The sequence below is a fragment of the Numenius arquata genome, chromosome 19 (assembly GCF_964106895.1).
Source record: "Numenius arquata chromosome 19, bNumArq3.hap1.1, whole genome shotgun sequence".
NCBI lineage: Eukaryota > Metazoa > Chordata > Aves > Charadriiformes > Scolopacidae > Numenius > Numenius arquata.
In genome coordinates, this window is record NC_133594.1 from 1,566,743 (window position 1) to 1,582,046 (window position 15,304).

General features: G+C 47.2%; 1 protein-coding gene across 2 annotated transcripts in view; it reads left to right on the forward strand.

Annotated features, from left to right (window-relative positions):
- Positions 1–15,304, forward strand: part of PNPLA7 (patatin like domain 7, lysophospholipase) — a 146,928-nt gene that overhangs the window by 107,319 nt on the left and 24,305 nt on the right. For both annotated transcript variants that reach the window (XM_074160969.1, XM_074160970.1), the window contains exons 26-27: positions 4,933–5,089; positions 13,608–13,724. In XM_074160969.1, coding sequence (XP_074017070.1) covers positions 4,933–5,089; positions 13,608–13,724 — 274 coding nt within the window. The remainder of the gene's footprint in view (positions 1–4,932; positions 5,090–13,607; positions 13,725–15,304) is intronic.

Here is a 15,304-nt window from a genome sequence, read left to right on the forward strand (position 1 = left end):
TCAGAGAGATCCCCTTCATCCTGACGAGTCAGTGAGGAGGAGAGGTGGGTGCTGGGGCGGCCGAACCCCTGGGCTGTGTTTTCTCGTCCTTCCTGAGCCTGCAGTGGACACCGAGGTGTGGGGGCGACCGAGCCGCAGCCCTGGCTGCTCCCGCAGTCACCGTCTGAAGAACGAGCGTCCCCTCCCTGTGTGCTCACAGCGTCACATTTATTCTTCCTGACATTGACAGGCAACATCCTATTGATGTGTTAAAGGTGGCTGATGGCGAAAATATTGGTGCGCAGTCTCTGGTTTTGTATTAATTGTATTTTTTTCAGCCCCCGACGCGAGCCCGGAGGACAGGCAGCCTGTCTTCCCGCTGAGGCTTTAATCCGAACCCTCCGGCTGCATTTGCTCGCTCCTTCCCCGGAGCCGTGTCTAATCTGAGCCCTGGCACGTGTGGAGCAGACACATGCACGTCTCGCAGAAGAATTTCTCTTCTATCGGTTCCTGTGCGTTCCTGTCACATGCCGGTGGCATTTCCCCGGGGGATGAAAGCTAGGGCTCGTTTCAGGAGCAGGAATTTTCCTGCGGGACCTTCTGCCATGCCCTGTTATTTCAAGGAAGCGTGTTTTCAACCCCCCCTCCCTGCTTCCCGGTCACTTATTTGTGATTATTCGTACAAAGAAGAGATGGTGCTTGAAATTTAGGCAGCCGGGCACTGCTTTTGGGGGCTTTTTAGGCATATTTGAAGCACAAGGTTGGTGAGTAGCGCAGTAAGTGCCACTGCAGGGTGGCTGGTGCCCGGAGCAGCCAGTGACTTGCCCGGCTCAGATCCATTTGGGGGCAATGGCAGGGGTGACACTGGAGCCTGGCTCTTATTTCCAGTTCTTCCTCAAACTGGTGGGTGCCGTTACTGTTCTCTCTGTGAAGAGCACTGTCCTAGGGAGTGATATACGATGGAAAAGAGTTTTTGTTAATATATAGACTCTGCACTTTGCGGGAAAATCTTCATGTCCTGGTGCAAATTATTTGGAAAAAATCTTCTAGGTCATTTGTCCTTGGTGGCAGGAGTCCCCGTCACCGTCCGAGGGACAGGCGTTAATCCTGGCAGGGGAAACGCTCCCTCCAGCTGCACCATCCGGCGGCTTTAAGGCCAAGGACAGCTGTCTGTGCAGCTCCGGCAGCACACACTGCGCATCCCTCTCCGAGACCTCCTTCCTCCCATCTAGATGTCCTCCCCCCTTCCTCCTTCGCTCCGGGGTAAGGGACATTCACTCTCTGCCAACCAGGTAACTGGAGATTTTCGCTGTCCCTTCCTCTGCTCCACCCCAGAGCTCCGGCACTGATGGGCACCTACAGCGTTGCAACAAGCAATTGTCTTTCGTACTCCGCTTGCCAAACACTTCTATTTTCACATGTTGTCCTAGAATGGGGCAGATCCCATGTGAAATTGTGCCTGGTATCACAAGAAGCCCATGATTCCTGTTTTTTGGTGTTTTTTTCCTGTGCTGGTGCTCTGACTGTTAACAGGGACGTAGCTCCTGGCTTCAGTTTCTTTTCTTTGTTAGTCGTAGTACGAGAGCTGCCCACTCCGGGTATCGGTGATGCACCGGCACGTTGTGGATGTGAGGGATGCTGCTGGTAAAGTACCAGCTCCGGCCCTTGGCTCCCTTTGGCATCACGTCCATCTGTATGTACACCCAGAGCTGCCAAGAAATGGCCAAGAGAGAACTAACAGTGAGGTGGTGTTGAAAAGTTTCATGGGGTAATGTGAAAGATTGTTGGTGTAACGATGGCCTAAAGCTGTAGGGAGGGGGGAAACCATTTAGAATCATAGAATGCTTTAGGTTGGAAGGGACCTTAAAGCCCATCCAGTCCCACCCCCTGCCCTGGGCAGGGACACCTCCCACCAGACCAGGTTGCTCCAAGCCCCCTCCAACCTGGCCTTGAACCCCTCCAGGGATGGGGCAGCCACAGCTTCTCTGGGCAACCTGGGCCAGGGTCTCACCACCCTCACGGCAAAGAATTTCTTCCCCAGATCTCATCTCAATCTCCCCTCTTTCAGTGTCAAACCCTTCCCCCTCTTCCTATGGCTCCCCTCCCTGATCAAGAGTCCCTCCCCAGCTTTCCTGGAGCCCCTTTAGGGACTGGAAGGGGCTCTAAGGTCTCTGCGGAGCCTTCTCTTCTCCAGGCAGAACCTGCCCAACTCTCCCAGCCTGTGCTCACAGCAGAGGGGCTCCAGCCCTTGGAGCATAAGAAGAAGTAATATCCGTGTGAGGCTGGGGGGCACATGGAGAAATGAGGTCGGTTCAGGCACATTCGGGATTTTAGTTTGCGCAGATGGATTCAACTGCAGAGCTGTTGAGGATGCTGGAATTGCAAGAATCAGCTTTGTAGTCATGTATAAATGAAGCAGAACTTGGTCTGACAGTCAATAGGAGGTCTCTTTCTGAGCAAGAAAAGTACTTTTCCCATTTTGCAGGTCAGTGCTTTGAAATCGATGCATCCGCTGGAGATGCGGGGCTTTCACAGGCAGCTGGGTATTGGCAGGGACTCTGCCGACGCACGACACGGAGGCGATGGCTTGCCAAGAGAAGTAATAATAATCTTTTGTTATTCATCCAAAGGCATCACACGGCAAAGTAAAACCAAATCTGAGTGATCACGTCAAATCCCTTGTATTTTATGGATGCACGAACGCGTGAACGAGGAGATGCAGTTTTGGAAGAGGTGGAAGGGGGACAATCCAGTCTGGAGCTGGTCCTGGCCAGTTTACAATTACTCTCCAAGCAGGAAATGCTTTACAGGACTAAATGTGTCTTAACGAATCCAGAGGACGTAGGCTCTCTCTAGGAAGCGGGTTGGATGGTGCAAGGTGTGTTCCTCAGCGCAACATCAGCATCAGCTGGTGACGGAGGCGCAGGGATGAGGCAGCAGCAGGTGCCCGGCACGAGAAGCAGATGGCAAAAATAACTGCCACCTAAAAGCCTTAAAAACAACAGGCTCCTCTGGCAGGGATGAAAATAGAATTATTTTCACTTAGGGCATCTTAGGAGCAGAAGCAACAGCAAAGCAGGGGAAGGAGAATGTGGAGAGGAAAGCTCAACGAGCCGTTTTCTGCTCTTGGGTTACACCAGCGCAGATCTGTCACTGAAGTCATTTACACCAGTATAACCCAGAACCTGTCTCAAAGCATTTCAGCAGCTGGAGGGGATTTATTTGGATGGAAAGAATGCGTTCAGCATAGCTTGGCCAAATGACACCTACGGTGGACTTGGCAGCTGTTAGCAAGTATTTATAGGATGTAAACAGCAAAGGGAAAGAGGATGGAAATAAAGCAAACTGTGAGGAACAGAAAAATGGGGTGGAAATGGGAAAAGGAGGATTTTACAGCTGTGGGGGTTGGACTGCAAAGCAGCCCTCCAGGTGGAATGAGCTAATACTTACTTGATATTAACTGGGCAAAGCATTTGAGACTGGAGGTCACAATGTTGTCCTGTTCAGGAGGTGACCTGCTGCTAATTTCTGAGTTTCGTAGTGGTTCTGTAGGACAGGGAGGGATCCCTCTCCTGGCAAGGGATCACTCTTTGTAAGAACAGCTCAGAAGTTCCACCCCTGCTCTCTCGCTCCTGATGGAAAGTGGTAGCAATTGCTTCCGAAATGAGTATTTGCAACAATTAGCAGCTTCTGAGCTTCCTGAACGCAAGGTTTCACCTCCATTTTTCATGTTTAGTGGCCACTGACAGCCTGGTCCCTTTGATTTCTCCAGCCCACAGTTAAATCCATTTGTGACTTCACCTCTTCAGCATGCGGTAGTGGTGGGTTCCCCAATTTGTGTGTTACATACGCATGTCTGCGTGTGAATTCTTTCATTTAAATTAAATTTTCTTTACGGTGATTTGGCTGTATGTCTCCTCTCAGTTGTGGTCTTCCCTAGTTGGAGACCTGGGTTTCTTCTCATGTAAAGTCCTCTCCATATTATGGTCATCTTTTTTGCTTCTCTCTGTCATCTTCTAGTTCTATTTATTATTTTTTTTCAGTGGGAAGTCTGAGCTTGCTTGCAGTTTTCAGAATGCTGGTGCATCCTGGGTGTATGTTCTTATGTTTTATTCTGGTTTCTTTGGTTTCCTTTTTGAGTTTCCCCTGAGCACAAGGTTAATATTTTTCAGAGGATGTCCACAATGGTTCCCGAAGCTCTGGGAAGGTGGTGGTGAAGAGCTCCTTGCTGCAGGGGCATTGCTGCTTCTGTTTTTCTCTTGTCCCATCATCAGAGGTTCCTCTGTTGTTTATCACTCGGTTCCATCATTGCTCTGAGTTCCTGCTGCATTCCTTGAAATCAAGGAATACATTTACTGTCCCGAAGGAACTGGTATCATCCTCAAACGTTGTCTCCTCATCTGCCCCCTTTGCTGGGTGTATGTGCTGAATGAAACTCCTGCCTTCTCATCGCTCTTTGTCTCCTCTTGCTCTTTGTTTTCCATCTTCAAATTCATTATTAATCCATGCGGTGACCCATCCCCTGCTCCCAGGCCGGCTGAGTTTCTTTGAAGAATCACTGGAAAAGACTCTTGTGGAAGGGTCTCTGAAATCCAGCCGTTCTTGGCTGCTTTGGAAGGACCTTAGTATTTTGATGCGTTACTCCCTTAAAACCACGCTGACTTTCCCCTCGCATAACCACCAGCTTGGTTCTGGGCTGTGGTTTTCCTGTCCTTGCCTTCCATACTACAGTCGGGCTGGTGGTCTGTATTTCCTAGGACCCTCGGGAGTCTGTTTGAAGATTTCTGCATTCATAAAGTTCTTTTCTGGCACTGAGGATTGTTTAGCAAGAGTTTGGCAGTTGAGCTAGCGCATGCTCAAGTTCCCTTAGAAGGTGGCCTTCATGTCTTTGTGCTCCTCCAGTGGCTGTTTGTCTGATAACGTCTTTTTTTTTCCCTTCTTTTCTTGGCGCAGGGGATGCTCCCAGGTGGGAGTTATCAGGGCGCTGATCGAAGCCGGCATCCCCGTGGACATGATCGGAGGAACGTCCATCGGCGCTTTCATGAGCGCCCTGTACGCCGAGGAGCGCAGCTACAACCAGATGCGGATCAAGGCCAGGCAGTGGGCCATGGTAAGCGCTGGGAACAGAGTGCGGGAGCTGAGCCGCCCCCCCAGGGAAGTGCCACCGTCCGCACTTGGGTGTCTGCGCGGGGAAAAGGGCCCTCCTGTCTCCGAGGGAGCAGGGGAAGCTGTCACCGTCACCCGCCTCCTCGGGCGCTCCTGTCGCCTGCCGGAGTCAGATGCTCGACTTTGCTCGGCGCAGATTCGAGTCACGCTCCGAACGCAGAGTGATGTTGTTGGCCCGTGTTTATCTTTGTTTTATCTTCTCTTTTCCATGTGCTGGAATCTGTTTCCTTTCCAGCTCTCAACAAATGTGTTTCTCTTTTGTATAATTTTCTCTCTTTCGTTCTCACATGCTGTCATTTGTCAGTGGAACTGATTGATGGAGGTAATCCTTCTCTAAACTAAATACAAAATGTGTACTTCACGGTGTAAGCCTGAGAACTCCACAGTGGGGGTACTCTGGTTCAGGAGAAAGTTTTAACTTTAAATATATATAAATATATACCAAAACATATTTTCATAGTTAAAGCAAGGTTTGGGAAGGTTGTTTTACGTAGTGACTTCTGTGGGTGAATTTATTGATTGTATGAGATGCTGGGGAAAAATGGTACTAACACCGGATCACACGAGTTCAGATTGACTGGAGGTGAAGCTTAGTGTTACTTCTGGAGTTTGCTGGTTTCCTTTGTATTGTTCATACGGAAACCACATTGTCCTGGTGTTATGGTTTGAGAGAACCCATAACAATCTATCGTCGTTAGACAATTATTCTATCACCCGATGACCCCTCCCCACCCGGAAAGGGGAATCGGGGAACACAAAGAAACACAAGGGTTGAAATATAAATAGATTTAATAGACTAAATAATTAACAATAATACTAAAGAACCAGTATTAATCCCGGTACTGATACAGGATATACAGGAATTATCCTCAGCCAACTATATCAGCAGGAGCTGTGCCCTCCCGGCAGGGACAGCCAATGTGGGACACTGGGAGCGCAATGGCTTCAGGAGGAAGGGAAGGGCTCAGGGCTCCGGCACCGGGGCAAGGAGTTGTCTGGACCCGCCGCCATCAGGGAGAGAGAGAGCTGGGCAGCAAACTTTTCTAATTTATATTGGATGTGCCGTTCATGGTATGAAACACTCCTGTTGGCCAGCCTGGGTCAAACGCCCAGGCCTTGCTCCTCCTTGTCCCTGCCCCTGGCAAGGCTCGGAAACACTGACCTTGAATCCCACAGAGCCTGGCTGGCTATAAAGTAAATATTTTCCCAAATTCAGACACTAGAGTCTTTTAAATGTGCAATTTTCCCCAGCATTAGAAGAAAAGTTAGTCCTGTGTCTCTCAACCCAGGACACCTGGTGGCTTTCCTATTGAAAGGGAAGAAACACAGGGAATTTTCTAAATTAGGTTAAGCTCTAGGTCTGCTTAGATCTTGAGTTTTAGGGGGAAATCGGAGTCTGTAGTTGGCACATGGACACAGCTTTCCTTTCCCAACTGCCTTCTCACCCGCCCTGGCTCTGAGACGAAATCTACTGTATGTTGGTGAGATACCACTGACTTTGCAGGATAGATTCTCTGGGGCATTAAAATATACATTGAGGCCCCGGTGTTTGTGCTCTCCTGGAGGGCAGAGGAGCGTGGGACTCTGCTTCACCTCCCTGTCACTCTTTGCTAGAAGAATGGGAATTTTGTGCTTTTTATTTTAAGAACTGCCTGTGCCTGGCCGGGCTGGGAAGCACCCGGAACATAAACTGTTTATGACACAGAGCAGTTTGCTGGAATCGCAAAGGTGGAGGAGGCGTGAGATTAGAGACATAAAAACAACGGTACGGCATGGTGTCAGACACCTGCTTAACCTTGTGTTCTTTATTTCCCACCTTGGTCGCTACCAAACGCTTACAGGACGGCATCGGGGCAGGGCGAGCATGAGGCCATAGCTCCCTGCGATGTTTTTCAGCGCCCTGGGACTCGCTGCCCTCTTTGTAGGGCTACAAACGTGATGAGGGGCCTGGAGCATCTCTCTGATGAGGAAAGGCTGAGGGACTTGGGTCTGTTTAGTCTGGAGAAGAGAAGGCTGAGGGGGGGATCTGATCAATGCATATAAATACTTAAAGGGTGGGTGTCAGGAGGATGGGGCCAGGCTTTTTTCAGTGGTGCCCAGTGACAGGACAGGAAGAAATGGGCACAAAGTTGAACATAAGAAGTTCCACCTAAAGATGAGGAGGAACTTCTTTCCTGTGAGGGTGGCAGAGCCCTGGAAGAGGCTGCCCAGAGAGGTGGTGGAGTCTCCTTCTCTGGAGACGTTCAAACCCGCCTGGACACGTTCCTGTGGGACCTGCTCTGGGTGGACCTGCTCTGGCAGGGGGTTGGACTGGATGATCTCCAGAGGTCCCTTCCAACCCCATACCATTCTGTGATTCTGTGATTCCCTTGCTCTCCCTTAGGCTGGAGCCATGGAATTTTCCTCCCGGCATTTGTCCAGAGGATTATCTCCTCTTCTTTGTTAACTTGTCAGATCTCTTCTGTGCAGGGGGTGATGCAGAGCTGGAAAAGCTGTTCTCTGGGCATCTCAGCGCTGTGCTCCCATCGGAGGAGCTTCATTCCCAGCATTGCAGCTCTCAGGTTTGCCAGCCCAATCTGGAATCACACTCGCTTTTACCAAGAATAGTTGGAGATGAAATGGAGAAATTTAATCTACTCATTAACTATGGAACACAAATTGCAGAGCTCAGAGAACGTTTCACAAAGAAAAAGGCAGGTTTTGGCCCAGCCTCGGGCTGTTTCAGGTGTTGGTACCTTGAAAACTGGAAATAAGTAGCTGGAGGAAAGGTTAATGTTTGCTCTAACAGAGGCCATTTCATCTTATTAATGAAGAATGGATTTTCCTGAGGTTTTTCATGAGTATTTTGACAAGCTTGCCAGGTCCACATCCAAACCAGAGGTTGTTCAAGGGTTTGAGAATGAAAACAGAAGAGGCTGCTCTGTTTGAAGCCCTTTTCACCGTTAACAGCACCATCCAGCAAAATGGTTGCATTGGGAATTGAAACAAGCCTTGAACAAGCCATGAAAACCCTCTCTCCAGGTTCAGATCACAGCTAATGTACAAAGTGCCTCGAGGGATTATAAATCTTTTTAACGATGGCTATTCTGAGTTATTTTCTCGTGTATTGTGTTGCAGCAACTGCAGACCGAGCACGGCGAGGGGCTCCTTCCGCTGAGCTCCGTGTGTAACAGCGGGGAGGGTTGTTGGGGGTCCACATGAAGGTGTGAGCGAGGTGACAAATCCACCAGATAAACCCCGAATTCCCAGTGTCCGGGGCTGTTCCTGCTGTCCCCAGGGCAGCACGGCTGCGGGAGGCGGTTGCTGGGCAAGGGATGCTCTGGGGACTGTCCTTGGTTAAACCAACGTTATTCAAAAAGGCCTGAGCGCTCCCCGAAGCTGCTCCAGAAGCTGCTGATTCTGCTCCTCTGAAGCCTGGGAGCTTTTGCTGGTGAAGGTTATTGCTGAGTGCTCTTTGTGCAAAACCTTGCAGCCTGGCTTTTTTAGCCCGTGGGAGTTTTTGAAATGCCTTTGTTGTGATGGATGAGGTAACTCTGATGGTTTTTAATTTATTTTTTTTTTACCCATCAAAACAAATACTGGTTTTGTCCTGCAGTTATTTCTTTTTTTGGTATTTTTAGAAATCGGCGTATCTCTAGTTGTACACTTGGGGCTGGGAGAAGGGATATTTTTAATGGGATGTGTTTTCTGGACCTAATGAAGCAGCAAAGAAACAAACGACTCTTTTTGTCGAAATACAGAGGGGTATGGAAATTACCAGTCAGGCTAGTTACTGTGTGCTGCCTCCGAGTCCTCCCTACCTGTGTTTAACCAGCAAAACAAACAAAGAAAAGCTTTCACGTTTCCAGATTGTTGGGTTTTCTTGTGTTTTTTTTTTTTTTTTTAAATTGGAGAATTAATATTTCAAAGTATAAATATTTCACAAAGAACGGAATATTCTGCAGTTGAAGGGAATATGGTTACAGGAACGTGCAGCTGAAAAGCTTCCCGTAATGAGAGTGAGGAATTGCTGGGTAGGAGCTGCAGTCGTTTGCTGTCTGTGATTTGCACGAGAGCTCAAATAAACATGGGGGGTTTCTGAGGTCGCAGTCATGAGCTTCTGCTTCTCCCTGACGCTGCGCACTGGGAGATGCTGTGGTTTAATGAGCTGATCTGGCCAAAAATTCATCACTTTTTTTCCCCCTCTCATGCCAGTTTGTGGCCAGCTCAGCTGCTGGAGCTGCCGAGGCGGCCGTGCCGGGGGGGCAGAACCATCAGCCCCGGTGTGTGACAGATGAAGCTGCTGTTGGGCTGGATCCCAATGTTTTTCTTGATCTGTTACATCTGTTGTTTTGAGGAAAAAAGGCTGTTCTGTACCATGCCGGGGTGATGCTGTACCTGTAGCCCGTGAGGGACCGGGTGCAGGGATGGATGGATGGATGGATGGATGGATGGATGGATGGATGGATGGGGCGGTGCGGAGCGGGAGCATGGTGCTGGGTTCCGCAGGAGATCACTGGGGAGGGGTGGGATGGCCACGCCGTGGGGACCACAGAGGGGCCTTTCCCCATGGAATTCAGAGGGAGAGCATCCTCAGTAGGTGCCGTGTTTGGTAAATCACTGCATCCTACACTGATTTTGTTCGTCTGCCAGATCCTCCTGTATCATAAGAGCTACGAGGACAGATCCCCGCAAACAGACACAGAACCCCAGCTGAGTAGGCAAACGGTGCCAAACTCGATTGGCACGAAGAGCGGGGTGGGATATTACGGCAAAGATACCTCCTGACCAGAGGAGATGGGCAAAATAAACTGGTCCCAGTCCCCCAGGTGCAGGGAGTCTCGGTTCCAGTGCCTTGGAGCTGGCTCAGGCACGGCAGAAGGTAAATATGGGCTAAACCAGCTGTAAAGTGCAGCGCATCCTGAATAAATGTGGGGTTCGTTACAGACTGCACACAAATGAGTGTGCACGTATTGTCTGTTCGGTCGGGTTGATGAGCTGCAGCCGAGAAGCTGCTCTGGGTGTCCTCCAGCCCCCGGCGCTCCAGGGCAGAGCTGCCCAGGCCGCTCTGCTGCGGCTTAATTACAGCTTTAAAACTTTATCAGCCAGTTTGGAAGGTTTTACTCACTGGGTTTCTCGCAAGAATTAAAGCAGGGCAGATTGCTTTTCCCTCATAAGCCAGCTGAAGTGTTACCTCTGGTTGCCTTTCAGATGGAATTCTGTAGTTGAGATTATTCACAACAGAAGACAAAAATACCGGGTGCCTTTTTATTAGATCATAAAAAATTGTTATATCTTGAGGTGCAGAAAAAATCTATTTTCATGTAGCGATAAGGCCTGATAGTTCATATTTACCATTTCAGTTATATTATTTGGGGTGTTGAAATTAACCCAAAATCAAACATTATACTTTGGGAAATTCGGATAAAAGGTTGCACACAAAATCCAAACGTGCCTGTTGCTTTGAAATGCCCAGATAAGGCACCAAAGCATCCTATTTCTGCACTGTAGCAACCACCTCCACTCAAGATCCCACAGATGGCACGGGAGTGTTCCAGGATCAGGACATCTGAATCTGATTTTAAACATAATTTACTTCCCTTGCCTCTCCCCTTCTCCTTTCTCCGAGATGGCTTCTTGCACGGTTTCTTACATGGATTAATTTTAATTTTCTTCAAGTCTTAGATTTCTTAATACTTTACCTTTAAGTCTGAGCTTCCATTATCCGGAATTTCTGCCTTTGGGATAAATGGATCCCTGAAGTGCTGTTTATCTGAAGCTGTTGGCCTGAGTTATGTTTTTATTTTGTCTTTAACATCTTTTTCTTTGTGAATTCTGTTGCTTGTTTCATTGAAACGTGAACACTGGAAAGGCACTGAAGGGAATTCTGGATGCTATCTCCAGTAGTTTTAAAAATATTTAATCTGTTCTGCTCTTTTAAATTTTTGGTTTTGCAACAAGTTTTCCCATACCCCCTTTTTTTTTTTATACTCAGGAACATTGAAAAATTCTGGGATTATCCTGGTTTTTTTACAATCACTCTGCAGCAAAGAACAAAATAGCCAGAGATTAAAATTCAGGTTTCTTTTTGCTCATGGTCGTGTGCATTTGCTCTTGTTCTTCTGCTCCATGAGCAGAATCACCACCTCGTCCCTTCCTTGCTGAAGTTATACCACGGGGTAGCTTTTAAGAATAATTTTAGGATTGAAGGTCTTTTTACCGAGAAAGCCCGTCTTGCAGCAGAGTGGCAGAGATGAAAGTTGATGAGAAGTTCATGAAGAATTGGAAAACACCCGCTGTCTCCCGGGGGAACCACTGGAGATGCCTTCAGGCTGGCCTTCCCATCACTGTACGCAGGGACCCCGAGATGTGTCCTCCTCAGAGCCGCCGGGGATGGCCCGGGAGCTCTCGGTTGGCGGAGGGGAAGGGAAGCATCGGAAGGCTCTGGCTGCCCTTCCAAACCCTGGTCTTTAATTAATTTATCTGGAGAATGGTGGGTGGTAGCAGCTATTCTTGGAAGGCGGAGGGAGGCTGTTGGCCATCAGCATCAGCTAAAAGGGTATCTTCCAGTGATGAGAAATGAGAATATTAAGAAATAACTGTTAATTAGAAGTATTTTGTTCATGTACAAGATTACCACGAGCATTAATTCTGGGGAAAATGTAGAGGCTCAGCATTATAAACATCATTTGCCACAAGGATAGCCTGATGTTTGGTGCTGAGTCGGAGAGATTTTTCTTCGGTATTAAATAAAGGACTTTCTATAAATGCCTCTTTCCCTGATTTAATCATTCTAAGTAATGTCAGAGACCAAATCCCTATTTTAAGTAGTAAAAGTAATTCCATTTAACTCTGAAGCCGTGGGTAGCGTGTCTATAGTCAGGTTGGCACACTGTCCTCACCCCTCAGAACCTCAAATGAGGATGCAAATGAAGGTGACAGGTTCATAATTGCTTTTGTGCTCACGCTTTTATACTTTCCCACGTTTCTTGTTTATATATTTGTTTTTAAGGATTTTTTTTCTTTTTCTTTTTTTTTTTTTAAATACTTGGACATGTATCCTCTGGGCAGATACCTAATATATATTTAAAAGCAGCTGGACATGACGATGTCGGCTAATCCTGCTCTTCTTTGAGTCGCTGCTGGAGTAAAGCAAGGGCCAGATGTTGATGCTGGGTCCTTTACTCGAGGGCGGTTTCGGAGGCTGCGGCTCTGCCGGGTACAGAGCCACGTCGCTGCTGTTTGTTAATTAGAGAGACCATGGAGAGAGAGAAAAATCTCTCATCTAATAGAAATATTTCATCCAGGGAAACCCTATTTAATTGTGAATGAGTTAATTGGGCTTTCTCCTCTTCTATTGCATTTTAACTGAGTATTACGTAATATATTACATATTTAATTTTGTTCGGATTTATTAGGATTTGAGACCAATAGCATGGTTGTGGGACAAATACAGGGACCATAATGCCATAGAGTTTAGGTATTTTCATCATTTTATCTTGTAGGTTAGTGCCCGGGTGTAATGCATTCAAAATGGAAAATAAAAAAAGAATCCCTGAAAGCTTAATTACAGTTTGTGTGTGTTTAGAAGAGACACGTGTGACAAGAGCCTGCCGCCCTTCTGTAATGTAATAGGTATCTGTGGGCTTTGGGAAACCTCGTGGGGTTTGGATTATGGCGTTTGTGTAGAGCACCCATAGCAGTACCCAAGAGCTGGCTGCCAAGGCAGCAGGTGAGGAGCACGATCACTGGCTTTGGGAATGAAAAATAACGGACATTGATACATAGAAAGTGTGTTGAAAGCTCTTTAACGTGTGAGTGACTTCACCTTGTTGCAGCCCCAGAGAATCACATACGGGTTTCTGTAAGTGCTTACGCTGAGGCAGATAAAAGATTTAAGACTGGAAGAAAAATGAGGTGTGATCCACAAATTGAAGAGATGTATAAAGATATTCTGTGATTCTGTGTGGTACAGATTCCTATATTACAGATTTATGATTTCCTTTCCATGCCGGTGAACCACATGCACGCTGTGGAAAGAACGATGAAGAGGGAGATAACTAATAATATTTTTTTGTTATTTAAAAAAATTAAATCAAGAATTAAACTGTACAATTCCTGTACATTTGTTAAGGCAGAACCCTGTGCCGTGCACACTGCTTTGGAGGGATATTTTGATTTATGGGTAGAAGGGAAGCCACACAAATGCATACCCTTCCATAGCCTTATTCCGAACTGGCTACAGAGTTTGCTGCTTTTTGTTTTAGGTTTATGACACCGTGCAAGCAGTTACTGGTTGTAGTTTTTGTAGTTGTATTTCTGTCCCCTTGACAACTTTTGTACTTACACTGGCAGCGCTTCCAGCGTGTTGGCTGTAGAGTCTGGAATATGATGTCTCTGGAATTGCATACATTAATGCAGACGTTCATACGGATCCTTGCATATATTTACCTTTGAAATGCTTTTTTTTTTTTCCTTTTTAGGTTATGAACTCGGTGCTTAAGACTTTTCTAGACTTGACATATCCAATAACGTCAATGTTTTCTGGAGCGGCTTTTAACAGCAGCATCAACAACATCTTCAAAGATAAGCAGATAGAGGTGGGTTGTTTATTGCCTTGATGTACAGACAATGATGTCGCTGTGTCTGTTGTAGCAGAAATAGTTTTCTTCCGTGCTCTTATGAGATGTGGGGCTGGGGGGTGACTGAGGACATGTTAAAACTGAATGTGATGTTACGTGAATATAGGAAGGTGCCTATTTCATTCTGGTGGATTTAGAAAGCACAAGGAGTAGATTGTTTGTAGCCACTTCTGTTTGACAAAGGGATCCTGCTGTCTGAGAGCAGAAGTTAAAATTCTGTCTCTGAAGTGGAATTGCTGAGATTGCTTTATCATTATTTTTCTGCAAATCAGGTCTAAGGGGACACCAGAAGAAGGTCTTGAAGAGGGTAGCAGTGGGTTTGGCTTTTTTTAATTTTATTTTATTTTTGAAGCTCAAGTGAGTTTTTAGGAACAGCCCCTTGAAACCCACGATAAGGTCAGAGTGTGTTGTTTCCTGGTTTGTGTGTGGTGACCTTTTATGATTGCGAGGCGTTGGATGCTCTGCCCGAGCCGGTGGCCGCATTCCCAATCCCACCTGTCCCGTGTCCCTCACAACAGCAGTTTGCAAAGCACTCTGTCAGTGGTTCTCTTCTGGATCACCAAGCTCAGGGATCGTGTGGGTAGTCTTGCAATCTTAGCTCCTTTATAGTTTTAACCAAATTATTCCTGTGTTTGGAATCCTCGTGGTGAAAAACTATGTAGCAAATTAATGCTGTATATACTTTAAATATATTTAATTAAAAATAATCTAAAACATTCCCTACTTAAATGTGAGTATGAAAGTGATTAATCATCATGTAGCTTAAAATAGCATTTGCTGTGCAGAGGGGACGGTGCTGGGAGTTTTAGAGTGATAAGTCCTTCCGAGACGGGAATTATTTTTGTTCTGTTATTTTGCAGCACCAGCCATACCCTACTCTCAGTTCTTTAATCACGCGTGTCCTCTCTTGGAGCACTCCAGCTCCTCTCTTTGGTTCCAGCTGAGTCTGATAGGAAATTCTGTGATTGTCCAGTGACAGCCCCAACTCCTCTCTGCTTCGACGTAGCCGAGGAGCTGCTTGTGCAAAGCACCGGGACCTTCTCGGTGGTGGGAAGCGTGGTCTTCTCCCGGTTCACGTGGTGTGAGCTGTGGATGGTGCGTGTCAGTGTGAGGCTGTAGGTGACACTGAGCACAGCTTCGAGGAAGAACATCTCCTCTGAGCTTAGGTGGCCCCAGCTTTCCCTGGTCTGTGTGTCACTGCTTTTGATTTCAGCAGTCAATTTATTGTACTTCCCTTTAAGATCCAGTCGATTCCTTCCTTATGATTTTTAACAGCTGTAGTTGTATGATCTGTTCTAACCTTGTGGTCACAGGAAGGTTCTGTCCAAGAGAAACCCAGTTCTGAGGCATCCGACAGCATCAGCTCTGCCCCACGCGCAGAGGGTCACAGGCTGAAGCCTTCGGTCCATGTCCAAGCGGTTCCTCACGGCTTTCCCAAGGCTTCTGTCAGATAAATCAGGAGAAATGTTGTGAGATAAATCAGGAGAAACGTTGTGTGTCTCTGCAAGGGCAGAGGCAGTTACTCCTTCTCTGCCGTT